Source organism: Phallusia mammillata, chromosome 2, assembly GCF_965637545.1.
Source record: "Phallusia mammillata chromosome 2, kaPhaMamm4.hap1.1, whole genome shotgun sequence".
NCBI lineage: Eukaryota > Metazoa > Chordata > Ascidiacea > Phlebobranchia > Ascidiidae > Phallusia > Phallusia mammillata.
In genome coordinates this window covers 13,688,115-13,713,593 of record NC_137253.1, presented here as the reverse complement: position 1 = coordinate 13,713,593, position 25,479 = coordinate 13,688,115, and the positions used below count along the sequence as shown (strand labels likewise).

The 25,479-nt window shown below is 35.8% G+C and overlaps 3 protein-coding genes across 3 annotated transcripts in view; 2 read left to right on the top strand and 1 right to left on the bottom strand.

Moving 5' to 3' along the window:
- LOC145215444 (uncharacterized) overlaps window positions 1-3,848 on the top strand; it is a 37,861-nt gene extending 34,013 nt beyond the window's left edge. Inside the window, exon 38 of the mRNA XM_080084145.1 lies at window positions 2,778-3,848. Coding sequence (XP_079940271.1) covers window positions 2,778-3,003 — 226 coding nt within the window. The 3' untranslated portion in view covers window positions 3,004-3,848. The remainder of the gene's footprint in view (window positions 1-2,777) is intronic.
- The window catches only part of LOC145213917 (uncharacterized), a 115,177-nt gene that overhangs the window by 61,306 nt on the left and 28,392 nt on the right, over window positions 1-25,479 (bottom strand). The window lies entirely within an intron of this gene.
- LOC145215440 (uncharacterized) overlaps window positions 14,928-25,479 on the top strand; it is a 38,698-nt gene continuing 28,146 nt past the window's right edge. Inside the window, exons 1-8 of the mRNA XM_080084141.1 lie at window positions 14,928-15,006; window positions 21,301-21,501; window positions 22,874-23,074; window positions 24,041-24,235; window positions 24,323-24,565; window positions 24,933-25,022; window positions 25,085-25,207; window positions 25,283-25,454. Coding sequence (XP_079940267.1) covers window positions 14,928-15,006; window positions 21,301-21,501; window positions 22,874-23,074; window positions 24,041-24,235; window positions 24,323-24,565; window positions 24,933-25,022; window positions 25,085-25,207; window positions 25,283-25,454 — 1,304 coding nt within the window. The remainder of the gene's footprint in view (window positions 15,007-21,300; window positions 21,502-22,873; window positions 23,075-24,040; window positions 24,236-24,322; window positions 24,566-24,932; window positions 25,023-25,084; window positions 25,208-25,282; window positions 25,455-25,479) is intronic.

The following is a 25,479-nucleotide window of genomic DNA, read 5'->3' as shown; positions in this document are numbered from 1 at the left end:
TAATGACACACCTGCTGTTACGCGCCAAAAAAAAAAGTTTCTCCACTTTCCCACGAGCATTTGGATACATCTTTCCACCTCTAAGGTGATGCAATAGGTCCAAAGCATTTGACTTTAACAGGTTTTTGGCAGAAAGAACAAAATAGTGCGTGGAATACAGATACCATGTTATAGCAACCGCGTTTGTAGTAATCTGTAGCTACACGTGCAGTTCCATCCTAATTTACAAAGTATTTACAGAAGCGTTGTCACCGCTAACCATAAAAGCTTGGTAGCTCTGTGTTTATTAAACACGTTAAATCCACGGTCAGTGCCACCCTCCCTGACCAATTTGGTTCGCTGATATTTGTGTAACATCATTGTGCCAATTTTTGAAAAACAGGTTTTGCCGCGTCAGCCGCTGTGTAGCGCCCTTGGGTGCAGCTCAGTCGGCAACATGTTCCGTCTTTGATTTGCAAAACAAGGGGCGCTCCTGAGAGACGAATTCTTAAAAAGTTGTTTTTGTCTGTATATGGGTCAGGGGCGCCGGGCTATTCGACCAACTGCCTGCCCATCATTTGTAAGAAAGATCATTTGGGGAAGGAGTCACTGTGTAACGCTCTTCGGTGACATACCTACAAAGGGCGCATCAAACTACGGTCCCAAGCTTTCTTGCGATGGCTCCCGCTTGTATATAGCTCGTCGCAAAGCGGAAATGTAGCCTTTTAAAAAAATTCCTTCATAACGTATACGTTTTCAAGTGTTGCAATCCACTGCTACCTGTGTTGAAACAGGTAATAGGAACTCGATATCGTCAGAGATATAATGCTTTGTATTTTTTGTGTGTTTTTTGTTAATACTAATTATCGTAAACTTTTGTGGAACTTAAAATTTTACATTTATTTCGACGTATTTTTTACCAATTTAGTTTGATAGCGGCTTACTTGTGGTCTATCACCAGTTAGGTTGTAATTTGTTATGATACCTAACTGTAGTTCGGCAGTTCATTTCGACGTTTTTGCAACAATGGTTGGCAAGGCTTCGCACGAGTGACGTCAAAGTTTTTAATGTTGTTAAAAACAAGGTTTATGACCTCATAGAGACGTGAAACTTTGCATGACGTCATCATATGACCTAAACTACGTTCTGACGTAACTTCATGATTTTATGACGTCATTAACCCATGTACGTACAAGTACACTACACCGACCGGCGCACTAGGGCAGTGGTTCCCAACCTTTTTTGACGCGACCCAAATACTTCCCAAAATTTTGTTTTGTAGTTTCTTGCGACCCATGGACATACATTCTTACTATTTTGGTTGTATTTATGTCTGTAATTTGGGAAAGTTTTTTTAAAAAAAATTGCTACGCCAGTTTCGAAAATCAAATTATGAAACAAATATTATTCGTTTTATCGACCAGATATTTCTATTTAGCTTCAGAGCATTATCAGCCAGACAACGCTCAACAGTGAACTAACACATACCTTATGACGTCACAAACACAGTTACTCATTATCACGCCAAGTTATCACCAAATAAAATATTTGGGCAACAATTTAAGTCTGGGAAATAAAAAATAACGCTTCGAAACGGAAAGTAGATGTTCTTATTGTCTCAAAAACCGGCGACCCAACAAAATTTTCAGGCGACCCAACTTTGGGTCGCGACCCATAGGTTGGGAAACACTGCACTAGGGGGTTTCCTTTACAAATCCTCCTCCGTTGTACAACAGCTCGTTAAACGAACATAATGGTGCGTGTCACAATCGGCAATAATACGCACATTCAAAATGGCCGATAAACTGACAGTAAGAAATATGTCACGTTATGAAAGTCAATACCTCTTAACCCATACACAAATATTATCACGACATTTAACTTGTTAGGAATCCAGGATTGAATTACAGGCACTTTAACGGGGGTGACACTAAAACGCTGAATGGGCGGGACGGGCGGGACGTCGCGGAAACCGCTCAATATCGGGTAAATTGCTGACGGTTAGTGCTATTAGGGTTGGGTTGAGGTTTTATAATAGTATATGAATCAAAAAATGTCCCTGCCTAAAACTTATTCAACTATTTCCTGACATTAGGCAAAAATGCTATGGCGGGACGTCGCGGGAGATGGCGGGACGTTTCGGGCGCGGAATGTAGTGTTCGGCGGATTTTTTTTAATGATTTTCTATTATAAAACCTTATCCCAACCTTAATAGCTCCGACCGTCAGCAATTTAACCCGATATTTAGCGGTTTTCACGACGTCCCGCCATCTCTTTTCACGACGTCCCGCCATTCAGCGTTTTAGTGTCACCCCTTTAACGGACTAAGACGTTTCAGCATTTTAATAACTTTATCTTGTTTTTATAGCTACACATAAAATACTAATGTTAGAACATAAATATTTCCAAAACTAATTTGGATCAACCACAAACTGCGACTACTAAAAAGCCTGCTCACAGCACAAAAAGAAACTGTAAAACGTGGTCAACACAAGATTGCACCGCTAATCATATCACGCGCATTGTTACGTTCGGAGATTTCTAACCGATCATGGCAGACGCTTTGTTACGTCACAGTAAATCAAGTCAGGTCACTGGCGTGAACTAGAAACGGAGAAAGAACGCACATACGAGCAAATTCCCGCTGTAACATTAAGTTTAATTCAATGCCGATTTAGGCCCGAATATTTTTTGTGTCCGAGAGGTCCTATCCGGATTAAGTCGGTTTATTCAGACTGAAGCCCGAGAACGCCCGAAACGATTTAAGTACAGTTTTTACAACTACAAATGTATTTCAGGGACGGATCAAGTCGTACTGGGATGTTTTGCGGAGTTGCCAACATGCTCGAGCGCCTCAAGAACGAGCGCAAAGTGGATGTGATGAGAGAAGTAAAGAACCTTCGCGATTTGCGTCCTAGAATGGTCGGCAGTGTTAAACAATACGAATTCTGTTACGAGGCTGTTCTCCAGTTCGTCCAGTCGTTCAGCACTTACTCTAATTTTAAGAGATGCACAGATGAGTGAGGAATCTGAGAGTTAAAATGCGATCACTCTTGGACTCGACTCAGGCAAATTTTATACTCGACTGAAGTCAAGTGATTTTTTATACTTTTATTCGGTGTTTGCTTCTACTTCGACCCAGTCTTTGTAGCATTGTACAAAGTCCACTACCACGAATTGTTTATCTTGTTGGTGAACGCAAATGAGTCGCTATTTATGTGTTCCTATATCTTATATTTTACGCAAACTGGAGTTTTTGTTTTAGTCGTGCAATAATCGCTGATTTTGTAGGCTGTCCGCCATTTTGTTGTGCTGAGGTTGCAAATATTAGCCTACGCTGTCCGTTGAAATTGAATTTAGTTTTGGAGTGCGCGTGGACCTTCAAAACTTTAAATTTGCTATCGTGTTTTTTTAACACTATAGACCTACTCATTAAACAGTTTATAGTGGTTTTCAACTTGTGATTCTCAAACCCAAACACATTTATAAGATTTAAATAAATTATCTTAAATTTATAGTGTAAAAAAGGTTATGTTTCGGTATTTTTATCCAGGCTTATTGCAACAGAGCCCATATCTCAATATATGGATTATAATAGGGCCACGTTAAAAATCACACAATTTCTTTTGAACTTGCTTAACGATAAATGTTACTAGCAGCACATAAATGTTACTAAAAATCCTGAAAAACTTTTTTGAAACCTTTTACTGCGATGTTTACACTTGTCGCAGTAGTACTTCCATTAACTGTTCCAGTGCATTGATATTCTCATTCACTTGAAAAGACAGGCTGCAAAAAAGTGCAACATCAACCTTTTTTATTTATTTTTACTCGGGCCAAAAAATATAACCATGTTGTGCTGATGTAGACTAGTCTCATGCAGTTATTACTTTTTTGCGGAACCATTTTTGGTCAAAACGATAAATTAAAAACTGTAAATCAAATTTGATGTTTCATTAAGATCATACTATTTTTGTACACAAATAGTAAGTGCCGGAAAAAGCACACCAAACCTTGCTTTTACAAACAACCACAACATTACCTTGCTGATGTATTTATGACAGAAACTGATTACCAAAAGTGAGTTTTCCCAGAGACCTGGCATATTCATTTGAATGATAACACCATGAACATTAAAACACAAAAAAGACATTGTAATGCCAAATAGATATTGGCTTTATTACCAGTAAATTAAAGTTTTATCATTGTGTTGGTGTCAGTTTGTCTGCTGCACAAGCTTGTTATCTCTGCTTTAGTGCTTTAAAGAATCGATGTGGTTTGTCATTATTCTGAATAAGTATCTCCCATGAAACATTTGTTACTTTGTTTGCAATTCAAATTTTGATCACAGAGCTATAGTGGTTAATGCATATAAATTGCACCAATTTACATAAGAATATTAAAATTTAACAGTAAATTTACAAAAGGTTGTAAAAAGTGTACATTGTTTTCTTACTTGTGCATGTGGGTGGTGTATTTGTGGTTGTGGAATATTTCCAGGTGTCTTGGGCAAAACATGTTGAACTTTGTGATCCTAAACGCCTATATCCAGTACTGTATTACATGAAAACGTGCATTTTGTTGCATATAAACATGAATTTCCAGGACAAGAACTTGTAGGACATGAAACTTGACCATGTAATAGCTGAAGTGAGGGACAAGATATCACTAAAAACATGCAAAAGTGGTTAGTAGCGTCAATAGGTAAGTTTGATTAACCATAACTACACTTTGATCAAAAAATATTGAAAGGTACTTATCGCGAAGTGCAAGAATTTTAACTGCAACCACAATAAAAATTAATAATAAATGAAATACAGTATCATGATGTAATGTCTAATTGATTAAGCAAAATACATTACTTTTTAATGTAATTACCAGAAAAACTATTATACCTATACCAGAAATCTCAAGATAACCAGCCTTGATTTAATGTATTTAGTGCATAAATTAAATGCAACAAATGGTCACTTCCCCAATAAACTTATTTTTTTTAATTTTAGAAACCCTGAGGCAGCGTTTTGTAACAACTGGACATGACAATATTGTCAGCACAATTTTGAATAGCTCTATACATATCTGTTTCAAATTTTATTTTAAACTAAATGGCATTTGCATGACACTAACAATTAACAAAAATTAGCTTTTAAAAATCATGATACTGAAATACTCAATACTCAAAAATCTTTTCACAGAGCAATAATTGTTAACACATATAAAACACCCCAAATACATCATTAAAATTTAACAGTAAATTAACTTCCAAAAAATCAAAAATTAGGGTTACCAAAAGTGTACATTATTTTCTTACTAGTACATGTGGGTTGTGTGTTTGTGGAATATTTCCAGGTGGCCTGGGCAGAACATGTTGAACTTTGTGATCCTGAAAGCCTATATCCAGTAATACATGAAAAGGTGCATTGTGTTGCATATGTACATGAATTTCCAGGGCAAGAACTTGTAGGACATGTAACTTGGACATTTTATATTTAAAGTGGGCGACAAGATATCACTAAAGAATGCAAAAATTGGTTCATAGGTAACTTAGATAAGATTAGTTAACCACTACTACACTTTGTTCAATAATTATTTATTATATATTATGATCAAAATTCAAAAAAATTCACTACAACAATAAAAATAAATAGCAAATATTACTTTTAAAACATAATGTTGTGATGTCTGTTTGATAAACCAAATATATTCATTACTTTTTGATGCAATTAAACTATTACCAGAAGTATCAATATAGAAACACCAGCAACTGCATAACTTTGTGATGTACAAGTTTTGTCAAAAAAACCCATCAGCCAACATGTATTCTTTAAAAGTGCAACATGCAATTTACCATACTGGATGTATAAATTAAATGCAACAAATGGTCACCTCCTGCAATAACCTTTAATATTTTGCATTTTGGATACCATGAGGCAGCGTTTTATAACAACTGGACATGACAATATTGTCAGCACAATTTTAAATCGCTTTTTACATATCTGCTTTAATTTTTTTGTTTCACTGTATTGTATTTTTATGACAGTCGCAGTTTAACAACAGTTACCTTCTTAAAAACCATGACAATAAATAACTAAACAATAATTTCTTTACAATAAAAAAATCTGCTCACAGAGCTATTATTGTTCATACATATAAATTGCACAATTTAAAACTACATCTTTAAAATTTAACAGTAAATTAGGTTTCCAAAAATTAAGGTTTCCTAAGAGCATACACTATTTTCTTACTATCACATCTGGGTTGTGTGTTTGATGAATATTTCCAGGCGCCCTGAGAAGAACATGTCGAACTTTGTGATCCTAAAAGCCTATATCCAGTATCACATAAAAATGTGCAGTTTGTTGCATATGCACATGAAGTTCCAGGACAAGAACTGGTATTACATGTATTTCGACTATCATGTCACTAAAATGCAAAAAGCGGTTGATAGGTAACTTTGATAAGTTTAATTAACAACTATTACACAAAAAAGCAATTGTTTAAAAAATATATTTGTTCAATAAATAATTATATTTTCTATCAAAATATATAGTAAATGTTACTTTTAAAATATCATGTTGCAATGTCTATTTGATAAACCAAATACATTACTTTTTGATGTAATCAAACTGATACCAGAAATAGCACTATAGCAAACCCCAGGTCCCAGCAACTATTAACTTTGTGATATACCATTTTTGATTAATAAAAAAACATCATGTATTGTTTAAATGTACAACATGCTTAGTGCAGAAATTAAATCCAAAAACGGACCACTTCCCCTAATAAACTTTGTTAAAACCAAGCAAAAAACAGGCGGGACTCAGTCGGTTGCATGAGACGAGGTTATAACCACGGACTATGTTTAGGGATGGAATGTAAGTTTAAACACAACACATTACGCAACCTTGTGCAGTACAGTTGTGCATTGCCTTGCTTGTAGCCTTGTACATTGTGAAGACCAAAGTATTTTGTTTGGACTTTGGTGAAAACAGAAGTAAGAAAAGCAAGCAAGCAATAACATGCAAAGTATGTATTTTATGTATGCTTTGATAACATGGTTGCACCATAGTATACTAACATGGTAGTCCAGCTATTGTTACCGTCGCGCTTGATTAACTCTGCACGCTTGTCGGATGCTTGCATTGAGTTGGGTGCTTTCAGAGCAGGAAAATGACAAAACTGAGCGTGCGTGGTCGGTTTTATGCATCTACCATTTGTAATATTACTACGTTTGGTTGGAATTGTGCTGTTGGGGAGAATTTACTGAGTTTTTTTGCCTTTTAGTCCTTTAAACGCGTTGAAGTGATTTTAGCGTGGTTTTACCTAACATATTCAAGGGTGCATAAAGCTTGTTACTGATTAAGTTAAAGTCTGGTGAAAATTGAACTTTGCCAAACTGACTGCATTTTTAATGAACTGATATTTAACAACTTTGAACCCGACCAGGAACTCGATTCGGACAGACGAAAAGTCAAGCTTAAACGAAGACCATATTTTTTCCAAAGTTACTCATTTCAAACTGTCAACAAGCGGCAGATTTTTCATAAAAGAACTGATTAGATGAGAAACTAAGCAAAAGAGTGCTGTGAAGCAAAAAGTTTATTTGAAAAAATTTCAAGGTACAAAAACAATTGCTAGACATCATAAACAATAAAACAGTTAAATGCTGTGATAAGTAACATAGAGTTTAGAGTATTTGGAAGGTGATGTTTTGTTCAAGGCAAAAAACAATTTTACAAAAGTAAGCAAAATTGTTAGCAAGTTGCCCACCATGCAATCACAGCAGGGCAAGCTGATTTCTTCAATGGAGCAAAACCCTGGAGGTCTCACTTATCCTTCATCATTACTGCAACTTTTACAAAGTGTGTACCTGAAATGCTTGAGAAAGAGTTTTGTGGCCAACCAACAAGCTAGACTTTTTTGTGTATTGCAAAAGTTTTTCCATGATCTTCATTATGAAAGTTTCTAAAATAGGACATTTGATATTCTGGAAGTTGATATGGATAAAGAGAAAGTACTCAATAGGTTTTAATATTCGTGGATTTATTTATTTGTGTCTTGTCGTTCACGTTTGCCGAAAAGCTCTTTTCTAAAATGTTCCAAAGGTCTACCAAGGAAACCAAAAAAAATGGGCTCTGAAAAATATATCAAAATAAAACTGTCAAAAGTGTCTGTACTTTCTGCACAATGTGCTTCTTTTTTCAAATTACAAAAAATGATGCCTCACCAAAATCTGTTCAATACCACAAATGGGTATAAAGCACAGAAAACAACTGATTTTTAATGCCTAATTAAGCAACTGCTGGGGAACCAAAGTGATGGCAATGTGATTAATAAGCCAATAGATAGATGATAAGTAAGCTGCAAATACTGCTCACTGTTTTGACAAGGTCTCATCAGTGCACCTGATGACAAGACACAGGCCATGTTGGCTAGTGTAGTAACATGCTGAAAAACCTTGACTCGCCAATTCGGTTCATTGCCTCAATTTTAAAGCAATTTCTACAAGAAGATGCATGTCTATAAGTTTTTAAAAATACACTTCAAAGAGTTCATACAATTGAAAGCTAAAATCGTTTTAATAGCTCTACATGCATTAAACAATAAACCCAATAACTAAAAAACTTCAAAACAGACACGGATTTGTCGCCAGCGGCTTTTAAAAACTAGCTGTTTCCCACGTACCTCATACAAAACTTCAGGCGACGTGCAGTGTTAGTCATGCGTAACCGAAATGCGCAGGATAATAAAAGAAACGAGAGGAAAAGAGGAGCTGGACTACCATGTTAGTATACTATGGTTGCACCGAAAAAAATCACTTAGGGTAATTCCCTGTTTATTTTGCATTTTATGTATCAATGCGCGCAAACGAATTTTTCCCATATAAGGGGTTTAAAAACTCGCAAGTTTATCTGAATAGTTTTTTGTCGAAAAAAATATGGATTTTTTTAGTCGGGTAACAGGCGTTAATTAGACACTCGAAAAAAGCTCAAAAAATACAAAAATGAAGTGACGTTCTCTACAGCAGGGGTGTCAAACTCGTTGGGTTCGAGGGCCACATTGCAGTTTGAAAATTATGCCGAGGGCCGCATGTGATTTTTAATCAAGTTTTATACACTTAAACAACCTTTTCGCTAATTACAGAGGTAGAGAAATGGGTTTATATATAAATATACCATCTATTGATGCCCATAAATCCCAGAATAATTTCCAACTTGATACAAAAGATTGAGCTGCACAGTATGAAAATCAGTTTTAACTGTTTATTACGTCATAGTCTATGTTGTGACGCTTTTGGTGCCTGTTTTTCGCATTGTTTGCACACAATAGGCCCACAAACTCGTTTCTGCGGCTGCATGTGGCTATATGGTTTGATTACTATCGTTTCTATTCATAACATATGAATTAATATTTATAAATTAAATTTCTGTAAATGTCTGTTTAAATAATAGCTTTCACTTTGAAAAGTAAGAAAAACTGATTGTTAGTAGATACAAATTTGACAAAATACTGCAATTGTTGTTGAGTGTTCGCGGGCCGCGAGTTTGACACCCCTGCTCTACAGCAACTAGGCTACGCTTAACTTCTAGGGCAGGGGTGGCCAAACTTTTTTACCAGAGGGCCAAATTTGCAACTGTCTTGCCACTGGAGGGCCGGATTAAATGAGATTTACGTAAAATTTGTCGTAACTGTTGCCATCTTTATTAAAATATATATTATTGTCAGTGGCGGCTCGTGACTAAAATTTGTGGGGGTGCTGCTCAAAATTTTAGCCTTTACTGAACATATGTAAGTTGGCAATATATTGAAAAGCTACATTTCTAGTTTTCTAGCCATTTGTTTTGTGCAGAAAAACAAGTAATACAAATCTTAATTAGCAACTCCATTGTGACGTAATTTTTGTTACGCAATAATGTACACGAGTGTAAATAGCTGACGGCATCATTTGTGTATTTTGTTTACTTGCACAGCGACGGGCCAAACACAATAACGTTCAGTAATAATGTGAAACACAAAAACACACGTGGCACAGCTTCGAAACGAAGCGGTTGTAAATACGGTAAAACACAACAGGAATATAGAAAAAAAAAATTATAGAAAAAATAGATATAAATGAGTCGAAAAAGGTCGAAGTATTTCAGTTCGACAACAAAAATTGTCATGTTTCATTTAAGTAAATTTAGTCACAGTCAGCGTTTTCAACATATTCTACGACACTTCACAGATTATTGTCACACAAAAAAACTAGCCATACAGCTTTTTATTGGTATCATAACTAACAAATTTAACAACCACATTACATTGGTTTCAGAACTTGTTCATTTAAATATCTTTCTTAAATTTTTGTGTACAGACTATTAATTGTATTTTAGTTTCTTGACTGCTATAATTGCTGCTTGCTGGCAAATAGATTATAATTCCTTTTTTAAGTGCAAAACGCCTTCAAGCTTTAAAATTTACAACACAATAGGATGTGCTTTTTCAACAATAGGATGTGCTTGGTGTCACTACTATCTTGTCTGTAGAATGTTCATTCTTAAGAAACACTTCCTGTGAAGCAATTTAGCAGCTACTGTTTAGACAAACAGTACATGTCCATTATATCAATACACATGATTGCACTTGGTTGCAAATACTGTCCACATGGTGTGTTAAGAAATCCACACTTTAAATTGCCTTCACTCTTTTATTTGTCTTCATTTCAAAATTCCTGTTGCTTGCAGTTGTTTGTTCTGCATTTGATATTGCCTGAATTTCAGTGAGGCATTTAACTTCACAGACACAAATTTAATTTTTCTTTGGTAGCATTAGGAACTAAAACTGAGTATTTCTTGTTGTTGCTTATTCCTGCATGACATTGGAGCAGCAGATGTTTTGTCCCATACTTTCATAAATCTTTTTAATTCAGTTATTTATTATAAAGGTTAATTGTAACTTTTAAAGGTGTTAGATGACCTTTTTTCTTTTTCAAGGTGTTAGATACACTTATTTAATTCAATGATAACTGTAATGAATTTAATGATAGCAAAATAATTATTTAACTGCACTCACTGTCGAACTTAAAAACACAGTACACGGGTTTAGCTTTGGAGCTCACTGACGCGAAGCAGACAACACAACTAGCGCTACGTCACGGGAGGGGCTGCGCGAGCCACAGCCCCCTCTCGCCTATTTCGCCCGGCATGTCGCTTTTCCAAGTGCGCATGCGCACAACTGAAAACGTCATGAAACGTCACGACTGGAGCTGCAGCTCCGCCATAGACAATTTATTATTATTATTATTATTTTAAAAAAAAAATTTTTTAAATAACTTAATACTAAATTTTTATTATTTTTATTTTGATAAAATGCCATAAAAGTTATTCTTAGTATACACTGATCAAACAAAAAAACTATATGTAAAGATTGTTTTGTATAACAACTTGGAATCGGAATGTCAAGTAAAAATAGCCTACTGGGGGTGCTGCAGCTCCGCAGCCCCCTCGCACGAGACGCCCCTGATTATTGTAGTAGAATAACAATAAATAACACCATCTTGTTTATCACTTGTATTTAATAAAAGGTTTATATATGTTCACAGTGGTAAATATGGTGCTTGGAAAAAACCAGGCAAGGTGTTTGGCGGGCCGGATGAAACAGGACTGGGGGCCGGATGCGGCCCGCGGGCCGTAGTTTGGCCACCACTGATCTAGGGCAACGTTTTGGGCGAAAACTCCCTTTACCCCTTTATACACATGGAAGATTGTAGGGCCTACAATACAATGTAGGCTATTAAAAAGCGCTAGCGCTGTTCTAAATTTTAAACAGAAAGTGATTTTTAAGGAATGACTTTACGTAAAGTAAACCGTTGTAACTAACTTCACATGACGAAGAATCCTTTGGTTTGATTATTCGTTGTATTAAATTTTCTTGATGTACAATTTAATTACAACTTACCTCCTGTTACTGCTGGTCCAGTTGCTTCCGTGTCACCACCGGTTTGTGATGAACTTGTGCTTCAAGCCACGTCACATGCAGCCAAACACAGCACAATAGAAAGTAAGGTAAACATTTTACACTCCGCAGTTCCCTACCCTGAAATGTAAAAAGTACTTACCTATAAATTTGTTATCATAAAACACCCTAATGCAGGGGTTCTTAACCAGGGGTGCACGCACCCCCAAGGGGTGCGAGAACTGTTCCTAGGGGGTGCGGGGATGCTGAATCATTAAGGTTGGTTAGGTCTATTCTATTTAAGCAATTGCAGAAGGGGGAGCGAAAATTGGTTGGTGATTTGAAAGGGGGTGCGAAAATTGGTTGGTGATTTGAAAGGGGTGCAGCAAAGAAAAAAGGTTAAGAACCACTGCCCTAATGCGTCGTACAGTAGGAAGTCGAAGTGTCGCGTTCGTCAACAAAGAAACTGCTAATAGTGCGCAGTAGGCCTATATGAGCAACATCACGCATGGAACGTATTAGCCCAGGGGTGGCCAGACCTGCTTTATGCTCGAGCCGCATATCACAAAACTTAGTTTAAAAAGAGCCGCAAGACAAAAAATCAAAAACAAATTTATTCACGCAAATTAAAGTCTACGCTATCAAATAATGAAGTTACTGGTTTTGTAATGATTGAGCGAAGCTGGACAAATAAGACACACTGGTTTACCTCCATTATTATTGAATGCAAACTCCTCCTCCCATTTCTGTTTTAAAAGTTATATTTTCCTGTTTATCTTTCTTTTTTGCAGTTTTTTTAACAACGTTTTTTTTGGCTAAACTTTGCAGTTGTGGCATGTGCGACATTAAAGAGCCGCAATCAAAGGCTCAAAGAGCCGCAGTTTGGCCACCCCTGTATTAGCCGAACGGATGTGAGTCGGCGCGCCTTTCTTCATCAGTTGTTTGTAAATAAAAAGCAGTTGGTGGGGTGCGAATAGAAGTTTAATAAATAGAAGAGATAATCTAACGCTTTATTGAGATAATTTTATAATAATGTCCCAATCAGTTTTCTTGCGACAATTGTCATTTTTTTCCTTTGCTTCACCTATTATCCATACATAATTTGTTGATAACAAATCGCATATTTCATCGAGCGACTCTTGTTGGCCATTCGATAATCTTATAGGGTCACAAACAATTTAGAATCGTTTTCCGTTTGTATAGATAAATCAGCTACTTAAAACTAGAGGTGTACCGAAAATTACGTTTGCCGAATCTATCCGGCCGAATCGGCCAATTTTGCAAAGATTCGGTTTCGGCCGAATAATTTATTGCGATTCGGCCGAAACTGAATCTTTTACAAACACACATTTAAAGCGTAAACGTGTCTTTTCTGCAACCTTTAGTTCCAACGAAAATCGCGTCTATCATTATATTCTTTAACACAATATCGCTTTTCCAACTGCAGACAAAATAATTCAATGTCGGGTTGGCAATCATGATTGAGGCAATGTTCGGCTATATACCCCACAGAACTAAAATAAGGACGAAACACAACCATCCTGTAATAATTGCCACGTAGATAAACTTATGTTTTGGCGTGACATCATAAACGATTCGGTTGATTCGGCCGAATCGAAATTTCGCCGATTCGGTACATACATAACATGTCTGTACGTGGGATCATTCGGTCTAGTTCCTGCCCTTCTTTTTGTATTTTAGGTATAATGTGGTCTTCCCCGTGTTTATGCAAATTTAGCGGTTTTTCGAGACACCTTAACCGGCCATTAAATGGGGGTAATTATTTCGATTTATATCGCCCGTTTAACGACGCCAAAAAGCGGTCAAAGAAATAATTTGATGCAATAGGGGGCGATAATTCGGCCGAATGGTTGTTTTGTACAGCATTCACGCGGATTTTCGGGCTTAATTGTATTTGATTAACAATTAAATTTGACGATTAAAGCAATGATTTTGCTACTTTTTTAGTGACTCCACTAGGGCAACGGCGAAACGAATAGCAAACTGTAAATAACGGATTATTTGTTTTTAATGCCGTTGCAACTGACATTTTAAACATTTAAATTTTAAAATAAATAACTTATTTTATATCAAGTTATTCAAACAGAAAAGCAGAAAAGACGAGAAACTGCGCTACACTCACTTGTGCGCTCCCGTCACATGACGCTTAAAATATGCACCAGTTGTGTCCGCCACTTTTTTGCGTTCCTTCACGTTTCAACGTCGTGCAGCTTTTTCCGGCTTGGTAATTGCTTCAGTGCAATCGTGTTGCAATGTTTTCTTTACCAAACGAGATAAGTTTAACTAAACTCAGGTACCCCATCTTGTGGTCTTTAGGTTTCAGAGAAAAGTGTCAACGTCACATATAACTGGGGTATAGGCTTTAAAAGTACGAAAAAAAGTAAAAGTGCTAGACCGACCGACATGCGTCCCTTCATTAAAGGTTGTACGGCCCGCAGAGACACTTGGATTTCAAAAGTACTGACGAACGAGCCGAATTATTACATATTTTTGAGCTGATTAATGCGCCTGATGCTAGTTTTCTGCGATCTGGCAAAATGTGGCTATAATCAAATACAAATTATACTTGCAGTTAAGCATATTTGGCAAGAAACAATGCCAAATCACTTTGTGTTATGCACATGTGCGGCCCGCGATCCAATTTTGACATTTATAATTGGCCCTACAGTAACAATTGGTTGCCCAGCCCTGCCCTAAATTGTATATGGCCACCAAGAGTCGTTTGGTGAGTTATGTGATTTGTTAATAATCTTTCACTAATTGTTTGTCGCGCACGGCAATTTGTTTTTGGATTTACAAACAACCGATTGAAGAAAGGCGCTCACCAGGCTTACTTCCGTTTGGCTAATACTTTCCATGCGTGATGTTGCAAACTATTAACAGTTTCTGCATGGACGAACTTGTGCACGACGTATAATGTTTCATTAGGGAGAATATTTGATACGAGATTTTTTTAAATTGCAGGTTACAATAGATCAACTGTGGGATGTAAAATGTTACATTCTATTTTGCTGTGTTGGGCTGCATTTTACGTGGCTTCAAGTTCATCACAAACCGCTGGTGACAAGGCAGGTAAGATGTGACCTAATAGTACGACCAAGCTAATTCATCACACCAACTAATCGATGTAAGGGATTTTTCGTCACGTGAACTTATAGCTACTACGCTTACATAATGTAGAGGTATATATTAGAATATTATGTAGGTCCACTGTTTGAAACCGCGCGGGCCTTACACGAGTATAAAGCGGCAAATAGGGTTTTCACGCAAAATATTGTAGGCGTTAGATGCTGCAAAACGTTGCAACAGGCGTATAATCACACATGGGCAACATCGAATTATAGGATATGTTTTTGCTCTACTTAAAAAAAAGTAGGCTACGTACTTCACCGTTGCTTTGTTCGAGCTCAATGTGTTTTTTTCACATTTGTAACCCGAACAAAACAAAATCCAAATTTTTTCCGACACAAAAATGTCTAAACTTTTTACATGAATTTGCCAGTTTTTTAAACCCCCTTTTTTGGGAAAATTTGTTTGTGCGCATTGATGCATTAAAAGAAGAAGCATAATTGGGAATTACCCTTATGAGATGTTATTAGCGCAATCTTGTTTACTTTCCGCAGGGTGCCTTCGAATACTACAGGTGCGCTTGGTAACCTTTTTTCGTGCAACGTAACTTAAAAATAGTGCAGGTAACTCTCTTTGGTGCGATTAAACTCATAACAGTTACGACGTAACTCGAAAATACTGCAGCTGTCCTGTTTTTTTGCGACAAATCGTAAATACTCCAGTGAACGTTAAAAACACGCAAATAATGCTGGAAAAGTGTTACGATAACCCTAAACCCTAAACCCTAAACCCTAAACCCTAAACCCTAAACCCTAAACCCTAAACCCTAAACCCTAAACCCTAAACCCTAAACCCTAAACCCTAAACCCTAAACCCTAAACCCTAAACCCTAAACCCTAAACCCTAAACCCTAAACCCTAAACCCTAAACCCTAAACCCTAAACCCTAAACCCTAAACCCTAACCCTAACCCTAACCTCAAACCTAACCTTAACCCAAACATTAAAACCAGTACCTACATCATTATTACGTTACGTCGCAGTAACTACAAGTTTCCTCGCTTCAAAACAGGTTACCTGCACTATTTGCGGGCTTTGTTGCATTAAAACGAGTTACCTGTAGTATACCAAGCGAAGTACCTAGCGGACTAAACGCACTTAGCGCACCAAGCGGACCTGCTGTTTTCGAAGGCACCGCTTTCCACAATGTGCAAGCAAGGCAGTGCGCAGCTGTGGTGCAGAAGGTAGCGAACTTGTGTGGTGTCATAAAGTTAAATTCCCTAACATAACCTGTGGTTTTATCTTTGTCCCATGCAACCAACTGAACCCCGTTTGTTTCGCAGTTTTAATACGCGTGGGTGTCTCCTGTCTGTTTGTAATGTAAGCTGTAAGTGTAAAGTATCTTGTCCGCAAACAACTCTACAAACTACAATAGAGATCGGATATTGAATACATGACTACCAGCTCTAATTGTCAATTCCTTTGAACAGAAGTTTTTGAGAATACATTCAAACATTTTTTTACAAAATCAATTCGAATACAAATTGATTGCCTAGTGACCTCTGACAATGTAATCTCATTTAACAGGTTTTGCTTTATATTACTGAACAGTAACACAAATAGTTTTGGTTGTGACATAATGTACTACTGTCATGTGGAACCAAGCCATATTTGGTTGTTTTTGGCACATTATACAGGTTAAAAAAGGGTGAATCCAAAAAAATATAATATTATTTAACAAACTTAATAATGCACCAACCAACAAAGTATAAAACTCGTGCAAGTTTGGTCATTTTTATAATTTTAGGTTTTGGGGGGCTGTGGATTGGAAAAACTGCTAGGCTATTCAATGTCAAAATTTGGATTCAGTTTAGTGTAACCAACTAACAAGTGCAGAAATTTAAATAACTTTGAGACACTCTTTGTTGATCAAACAAGTGGAACAAACTAGCATTAACAAAAAGTAAAGTGATAAAAAAAAATAAACCAATATTTGTATTGGTGTATTTGAATACAGCCATGCTCTATTCATTGAGTATTTGAATGCAGTCACCATGTATTGGACCCCTTGTCTGGGGATGAGGTGTTTCATTGCACTGAGAGCTATTTCTACTGAGTAACATCTAAGGGTATGATTGGCAGTGAAAAAAATCCAGTTTGCAATTTTCACAATCCTAAATTTATTGGCTTCAATAGTTTGCTTTTTATAATTCGTGTTGTGATACTTTTAAACCCATTATTATGCCTTGTACTTCAAAGTATGTGCATACCCCTTGTCCACAACACATTATTGTTCTAATTTACATAACACCAGTTAGCCCCCGGCAGTGAAACAATTGTACATCTGGTTTCCAATGCCTTAATGCCTCTGCAACAGTCTATATGTTTTCTCAGTGTGCAGTGGGTGGCTCAAAAATTTCATCACTTAATTATGGGTCCCCTTCCCTGATGGGGACACAAATTGATTTTACTCAAATTGTTTGTTTGTTTTCTTCCTTTTTCTTCTTCCCAAAGTTTGTCCGACTCGTTTTTCCATCAAATGTTTGATGGATTTGGCTGAAATTTACACAGATGGTAGATATAGTTATGTAGATGTGCATCCCACTTTCTTTTTGGTGATAACCCCAGTATTTACCCCGCTAGCCCCCTAAAATGGGTGTTTTTACCCAAAGTTTGTCCGACTCGTTTTTCCATCAAATGTTTGCTGGATTTGGCTGAAATTTACACAGATGGTAGATATAGTTATGGAGATGTGCATCCCACTTTGTTTTTGTTGATAACCCCAGTATTTATCCTGCTAGCCCCCTAAAATGGGTGAGTTTTTCAACAGTGTCAGAATTGGCTGAAATTTGGATTTCTTGTATGTTAATGTTGGTGGGTTGCTTGGTGGACGTTTTTGCGCTATGGCAGTTAGGGGCTTGTTAACAGCCCTGTGACGTCAGAAACATTAACGGTTGTTGCTTAAAACACCTCTAGTGGTCGAAATTTTAAACATTGGTGGATTGGGCTGAAATTTTGCAGTACTATTGATTGAGTCATTGTGGTTTTTATATATTTTTTAGTTTGTGTGTCGAACCCAATTAGTTACCCTACTAGCCCCCTAAAATGGGTCAGTTTTTTAAAACATTAAATAGGACATACTTCAAACAATATCTGGGGAGAATCTAATTTCATAGTTTGTATTCTGCATAGTATTATTATTTAATCCCAGTGCCGATCACTGTGTTTTACCTTACAACACCCGACTTTCTCATGGTTATCTCTTGAATTGCATTATTTTCAACTTTGCATGTGTGGGAACCCATGAGTTTTTGCCTGCAGAAACGACTAAGATTATAAAAGACGATGGCTAATATGGGACCCAATACAAAATAAGCATAGGAAATATATTAATGTTTTAAAATAGGTTATAGTGTAAATGCAACAACAAAATGTGCTAAGCCACCCTTCTAGTTATTGAATGATTCTACCCAGACACTTTATTGTCACAGCTAAACACTGACAAGACATTTTCCTAATGTATATGCTAAAAGATAGATGTGAAGTTCATTACATTTTGATGACTTTTGCCAATATTTTCTGATTTTTTGCTAACAAATCCTGGTAAATTTATTCTAGGAATCTTTCCCTATTCTATTGCCATTTTAATGCCTTTTCTAATTTTCATCCCTTTTATTGCTCTCTAGACACTGAAGATGCTTTTTAGCGAAATTGATTTGTTTTTACAACACTGTCAACACTGATTTCAGCCTGGAAATAAACATTTCCCGAACTTGTGTTTTTTTTGCTAAACATAGTAATTTATTGTCATGTTTAAATGCTAACCGTCATGCACATTTTACAGAAAATTTGTAGCAGATTTCTGTGCTATTTAAAGTTGTGCAGACAATATATTTTACTTCTTTTTGATCAAATGCTGCCTTATGGTACCAAAAATGCAAAATTTTAAGTTTTAGGGGGACAGTGGCCTTTGCTGCAATAAATCATAGATTAAGTATGATAAATTAAACATTGCACAACAATGCATTGGCAATTGGTGCAAGATTTAAATAAATGTGTTTTCCCTTATTAGTAAACATATGTTTATTATAACAAATACAAAAGTTTATATTATTATGGGTCCCCTTTCCCTGACTTACCTATTATCCGCTTTATACATATTTTCAGTGATATCTTGTCCCTCACTTCAGCTATCAAATGGTCAAATTAGATGTCCTGCAAGTTCTTGTCCTGGAAACTCATGTCCATTTGCAAAACAATGTACATTTTCATGTAACACTGGATATAGGCTTTCAGGATCACAAAGTTCAACATGTTCTGCCCAAGGCACCTGGAAATATTCATCAAACACACAACCCTCATGTCATAGTAAGAAAAAAATTTACACTTTTTGCAACCTCAATTTTTGATTTTTTGGAAATTAATTTACTGTTAAATTTTAATGATGTAATTGGTGTGTTTATATGTGTTAACAATTATTGCTCTGGGAACAGATTTTTACGTCTAAAACAATTATTGCTTAGTAATTCAGTGTCATGGTTTTTCAAAAGCTAACTTTTGTTAAACTATTACTGTTATGCAAATGCTATGTAGTTTTTTTTTCAAATTGAAGCAGATATTTATAGACAGGGTTGCCATTGACACGGACACCAAAATAAGAACAACCGAAAATTATTTTTTCACACAAAAGGAAACAAACGTTTTTGAATGAATCTTTTCATCCTTTGCCACTTATTGTCACAGAAACAATGTGTTACAGCAACTCCTTGTTCCTAGAAAATACATCTCATGACTGCTCAGGTTTAGGTTGACTATCCCTTTAGCAGGGATTTGACTGTCATTACACTATGTTTGTTCCTTGTAATTGTTGAAAAAAAGACAAAATAAGGACTCAGGTCAAAAACAATGACATTTCTTAGAAACACGGACAATAAATTTTACTAAGATATTGCCCTTCAAAATAAGGACAGATCTTAAATATAAGGATGGTATGGCAACCCTTTAGATAAAGCTATTCAAAATATTTTTGAAAATAAACTGTCATATTCAGTTGCTAGAAATCGCTGCCTCGTGGTTTCTAAAATTCAAAATTTTATGTTTATTGGTAAAGTGGCCATTTGTTGCATTTAATTCATGCATCATGATATTTCATAAGTAACATCAAAGGCGCCGAGTTTTACAAAAATGCAAGGTGGCAGACGTAAAGTATGACGTCATGTTATGTGACATCATAAATGTGTGAAACCACATGAGCTCAAACTCAAAGCCCAAAAAATTTCCTATGGACCAGGGATGGCGAACCACTGACCCGCGGGTCACAAAGTGACCCACCACGTGAATTCCAGTGACCCACTTGTAGTTTTAAAAATTTATACTGATTACTAGTTGTAGGGTTACCAGACTTCAAGATTAAAAAGCAACGCAACAGTTAACTTTAGGCCCTTTGCCGGATTACCTATTGTCTTAAAATACAAATTGTTGAGTCAATTGTGAGGCAACAGATATGTTTATTTACACGTACAATTTGAAACGATTTGTTGTAACTTTGATGACGCTGTTTGGCTCCACATATTTATGCGAATCTTTGTTTTCACACATGAATTTCATAAAATCAAGTGCCAGGAATCGTCTCAGCTCAGATATGACTGCTGCGTGTGTTAAACTGAAAACTACCTAGGATTACAAGACTTGCAGAAAAGATGCAGCAACAAGCATCTTAGCATTGACATGTAATAAAATATGTGACCCACTTCGTTTTCTTTCCGAATTTTGATATCATGTTTGACCCATTCAACTAAAAAGGTTCGCCATCCCTGCTATAGACTATTCATCATTTAAAAAAAAAAAATGTTACTTATTTTGGGACACACTGTTGTATACTACATACCCATGTATGTAGTAGCTATGGTTGTACCATATAAAATTGGTTTGGTAATATTTAAAAATGTTTTGTCACGTGAAAAAAGCACTGACCAAAATAGGTTGCAGTTTCAAGCCACGTTTTGTTGCTTTTTCGCCAGCACATTTATTTAAAAGCTAAATCGCTCCTGATTTTTAGCTTTGACAATATTTTGTGCCAAACCGCTACAAGCAATCAAACACATCCACGGTGGCCACCACTGTGCTTTACAAACCAAAGTTGCACCGCCACCGCCCACTCGGCGCCTATGAGTAGCATTTATTATTTATATATTTTAATTGTTGTTGTAGTTGAAGTTCTGGTATTATGCATTAAGCACCTTTAAATAGTTTTTAATTAAACTTGTATACCTATTACCCCGCTTTTTACATATTTTCAGTGATATCTTGTCCCTCACTTCAGCTATCAAATGGTCAAATTAGATGTCCTACAAGTTCTTGTCCTGGAAACTCATGTCCATTTGCAAAACAATGTACATTTTCATGTAACACTGGATATAGGCTTTCAGGATCACAAAGTTCAACATGTTCTGCCCAAGGCACCTGGAAATATTCATCAAACACACAACCCTCATGTCATAGTAAGAAAAAAATTTACACTTTTTGCAACCTCAATTTTTGATTTTTTGGAAATTAATTTACTGTTAAATTTTAATGATGTAATTGGTGTGTTTATATGTGTTAACAATTATTGCTCTGGGAACAGATTTTTATGTCTAAAGCAATTATTGCTTAGTAATTCAGTGTCATGGTTTTTTAAAAGCTAACTTATGTTAAACTATTACTGTTATGCAAATGCTATGTAGTTGTTTTAAAAAATTGAAGCAGATATGTATAGACAGGGTTGCCATCGACACGGACACCAAAATAAGAACAACCGAAAAATATTTTTTCACACAAAAGGAAACAAACGTTTTTGAACAAATCTTTTCATCCTTTGCCACTTATTGTCACAGAAACAATCTGTTTTAGCAACTCCTTGTTCATAGAAAATACTTAACGCATCTTATGACTGCTCAGGTCTAAGTTTACTATCCCTTTAGCAGGGATTTGACTGTCATTTCACTATGTTTGTTCCTTGTAATTGTTAAAAATAAGACAAAATAAGGACTCAGGTCAAAAACAATGACATTTCTTAGAAACACTGACAATAAATTTTACTAAGATATTGCCCTTCAAAATAAGGACAGATCTTAAATATAAGGATGGTATGGCAACCCTTCAGATAAAGCTATTCAAAATATTTTTGAAAATAAACTGTCATATTCAGTTGCTAGAAATCGCTGCCTCGTGGTTTGTAAAATTTAAAATTTTATGTTTATTGGTAAAATGGCCATTTGTTGCATTTGATTTATGCATCATGATATTTCAGAAGTAACATCAAAGGCGCCGAGTTTTACAAAAATGCAAGGTGGCGGACGAAAAGTATGCAGTCATGTTATGTGATTTCATAAATGTGTGAAACCACATGAGCTCAAACTTAAAGCCCAAAAAATTCGCATAGACTATTCATCAATTTTTTTTTTAATAATGTTATTTATTTTGGTTGTATATATATGGTTGTACCGTATAAAATTGGTTTGGTATATTTAAAAATGTTTTGTCACATGTTTGACATCATAAAAAAAAAACTGACCAAAATAGGTTGCAGTTTTAAGCCATGTTTTGTTGCTTTTTCACCAGCACATTTATTTAAAAGCTAAATCGCTCCTGATTTTTAGTTTTGACGATATTTTGTGCCAAACCGCTACAAGCAATCAAACATATCCACTGTGGTGCTTTACAAACCAAGGTTGCACCGCCACCGCCCACTCGGCGCCTATGAGTAACATTTATTATTTGTATATTTAAATTGTTGTTGTAGTTAAAGTTCTGGTATTATGCATTAAGTACATTTAAATAGTTTTTAATTAAACTTATATACCTATTACCCCGCTTTTCACATATTTTCAGTGATATCTTGTCGCTCACTTCAGCTATCAAATGGTCAAATAAGATGTCCTACAAGTTCTTGTCCTGGAAACTCATGTCTATTTGCAACACAATGCACGTTTTCATGTAACACTGGATACAGGCTTTCAGGATCACAAAGTTCAACATGTTCTGCCCAAGGCACCTGGCAATATTCCACAAATACACCACCCACATGTAGTAGTAAGAAAACAATGTACACTTTTTACAACCTCAATGTTTGGAAACTTAATTTACTGTTAAATTTTAATGTTGTGGTTTAAATTAGTGCAACTTTTATGTATTAACCACTATAGCTATGTGAGCAGATCTTTAATTAAACAAAGTAAGTAAACAAAGTAACTGATGTTTCATGGGATATGCTTCATTACGAATAATGACAAACCCCGTCGATTCTTTAAAGCACTAAAGCTTGTGCAGCAGACAAACTGACACCAACACAATGATAAAACTTCACTGGTATTAAAGCCACTATCTATTTGGCATTAGAATGTATTTTTGTGTTTTAATGTCCATTGGGGTTATCAGTCAAAGGAGTATGTACTCAGTTTCTGTCATAAACACTGCAGCAGCAAGGTAATGTTGTGGTTTGTTTCTAAAAGGAATGTTTGGTGTATTTTTTCCTGCACCTATTTATTGACCTACCTGTCTCAGCTATGTGTTCTTTTTCCCATTTTTTACTCGTTATAGCTTATACCTTGCCCCTTGTTACATTTGTATCCACCAGATGCTTTAGTTTCGACTGCATCTTACATAGGGTGCTGACTGGTTTAACTCCACCACTATGTCAAAAAGCCGCCAGCATTCAACAGATTACATCTGTTACCTTGGTACCAGAGTGATAAGCACATATTCTTTCGACTGAATTTGTTTTATAAAGCCCTAGTCTTCTGTTCTCTAACAATTCACTTGGTGTAGCTGTTTAATGCAGGATCTCATAACTTTTGCACTTTTGCACTTCTGCACTAGCTTGTTATTGCTACTTGTGCGTTTAATAGGAAAGTTGTGTTTTTTTGAAAAAAAAACTGCTTCATGACCGATATCATTGCTGATACAGTATGCCTGGCAGAAAAACTAAAGAACTAACTGCTTTTTGACGACTTTATTAAATAATCCAATCAACATCAATTATGTATATGTTTGTTGCAGGGGTTTACTGTAGAAATACTGTATTACAAAATGGTCAGATCTCATGTGATAATCAATGTCGTTCAACTTACTGCTATTATGGAGGAACATGTACTTATTCATGTTACACTGACTTTGAGCTGACAGGATCATCAAGCTCAACATGTTCTGCTCAAGGAACCTGGAATTATACCACTACAAAACCTACATGCGTATGTAAGTTAATAAAAAAATGTAGCTAAAATACTCAAATTATATATTTGTGATGCTTAAGATACTTTTTTGACATGAAATAATTTTTAGATCAATGGAATCAAAAGTCAACCTGTGAGTATTTCATTGGAAAATCATTTAAAATCCCCTCAAAAGCTGAATCATTTTGCCAAAGTCGTGGATCAACACTTTCAATATGGAAAACTAATGCTCAACTCCAATATGTCCGAACTTTATTAGCAACTGGCTTATACTATATTGGCTTTTCTAAAACAGCTGGATCTTGGAGTTGGGCAGACAATTCACAACTAGGCAGAAGTTTCACCCAAGCAGGTACTGAAAAAACATCTACTGCTGACCCTTTCTAAACTAAAAAATGAATTCAACTAAATTTAAAAAAAAAATGTTTTCAAAACTTATTATAACCATGTATTGAAACGGTTTATGTTCTTCTTGGTTTGTACATGCTGATTTTTGTGAACAATCTTACTGCCATACCTTATCAAATCAGCTGTTTTGGAACATTAGCAGCTGAAAAAATATAATGAACTTTTTGTATGATAAAATTGCCTATATTCACATGAACAATCACACATAACAATTGATTTTTTTACTTTCACATTGTTTGTATTCATGTTTGTAGCAAAATTGTATCTACTGTTTCCAAGAATTTGTCTTTTTGACTAATGTTTTGTTTCAGAAATGCCATCATATGATTGTGGTACAATATCCACAACAACCTTTGCACCTGTACCTTGTAATATTGCAAGAAAATTTGTTTGTGAAAGAGGTAACTTGCATAGTTTAAATAGTGTATCAGTTGTTTTAAACAATTTTTTGTACAAAATTTAGCTGTTCCTCGTTCATCACCATGCACTTTAAACTCCTGTCAACATGGTGGGACGTGCACCATTTTGGGTTGCAGCTACAAATGTTCTTGCTTAAGGCAATTTGTTGGGTTACAATGTGAATCAAGTATGTGGGTTATGATGTGAATCAAGTTACTTGTAATTACAACAAACCACAATTTTATCTAATATTTTATCATAGAAATAATGGAGATTAACACAGCTGGTTCAACTTTGAGGATAGCAAAAGGTGAAACAGCAACATTAACAATCCACGTCATAAATCGATCAAACAGGCGTATTGCGTGCAAAGTGAACAAAGGAACTTCAGTGAAACAAAAATGGACTGTGTCTAGGACAACAAAAACAATCAAGTAGCGTTTGTGTCATGTTCTTAAT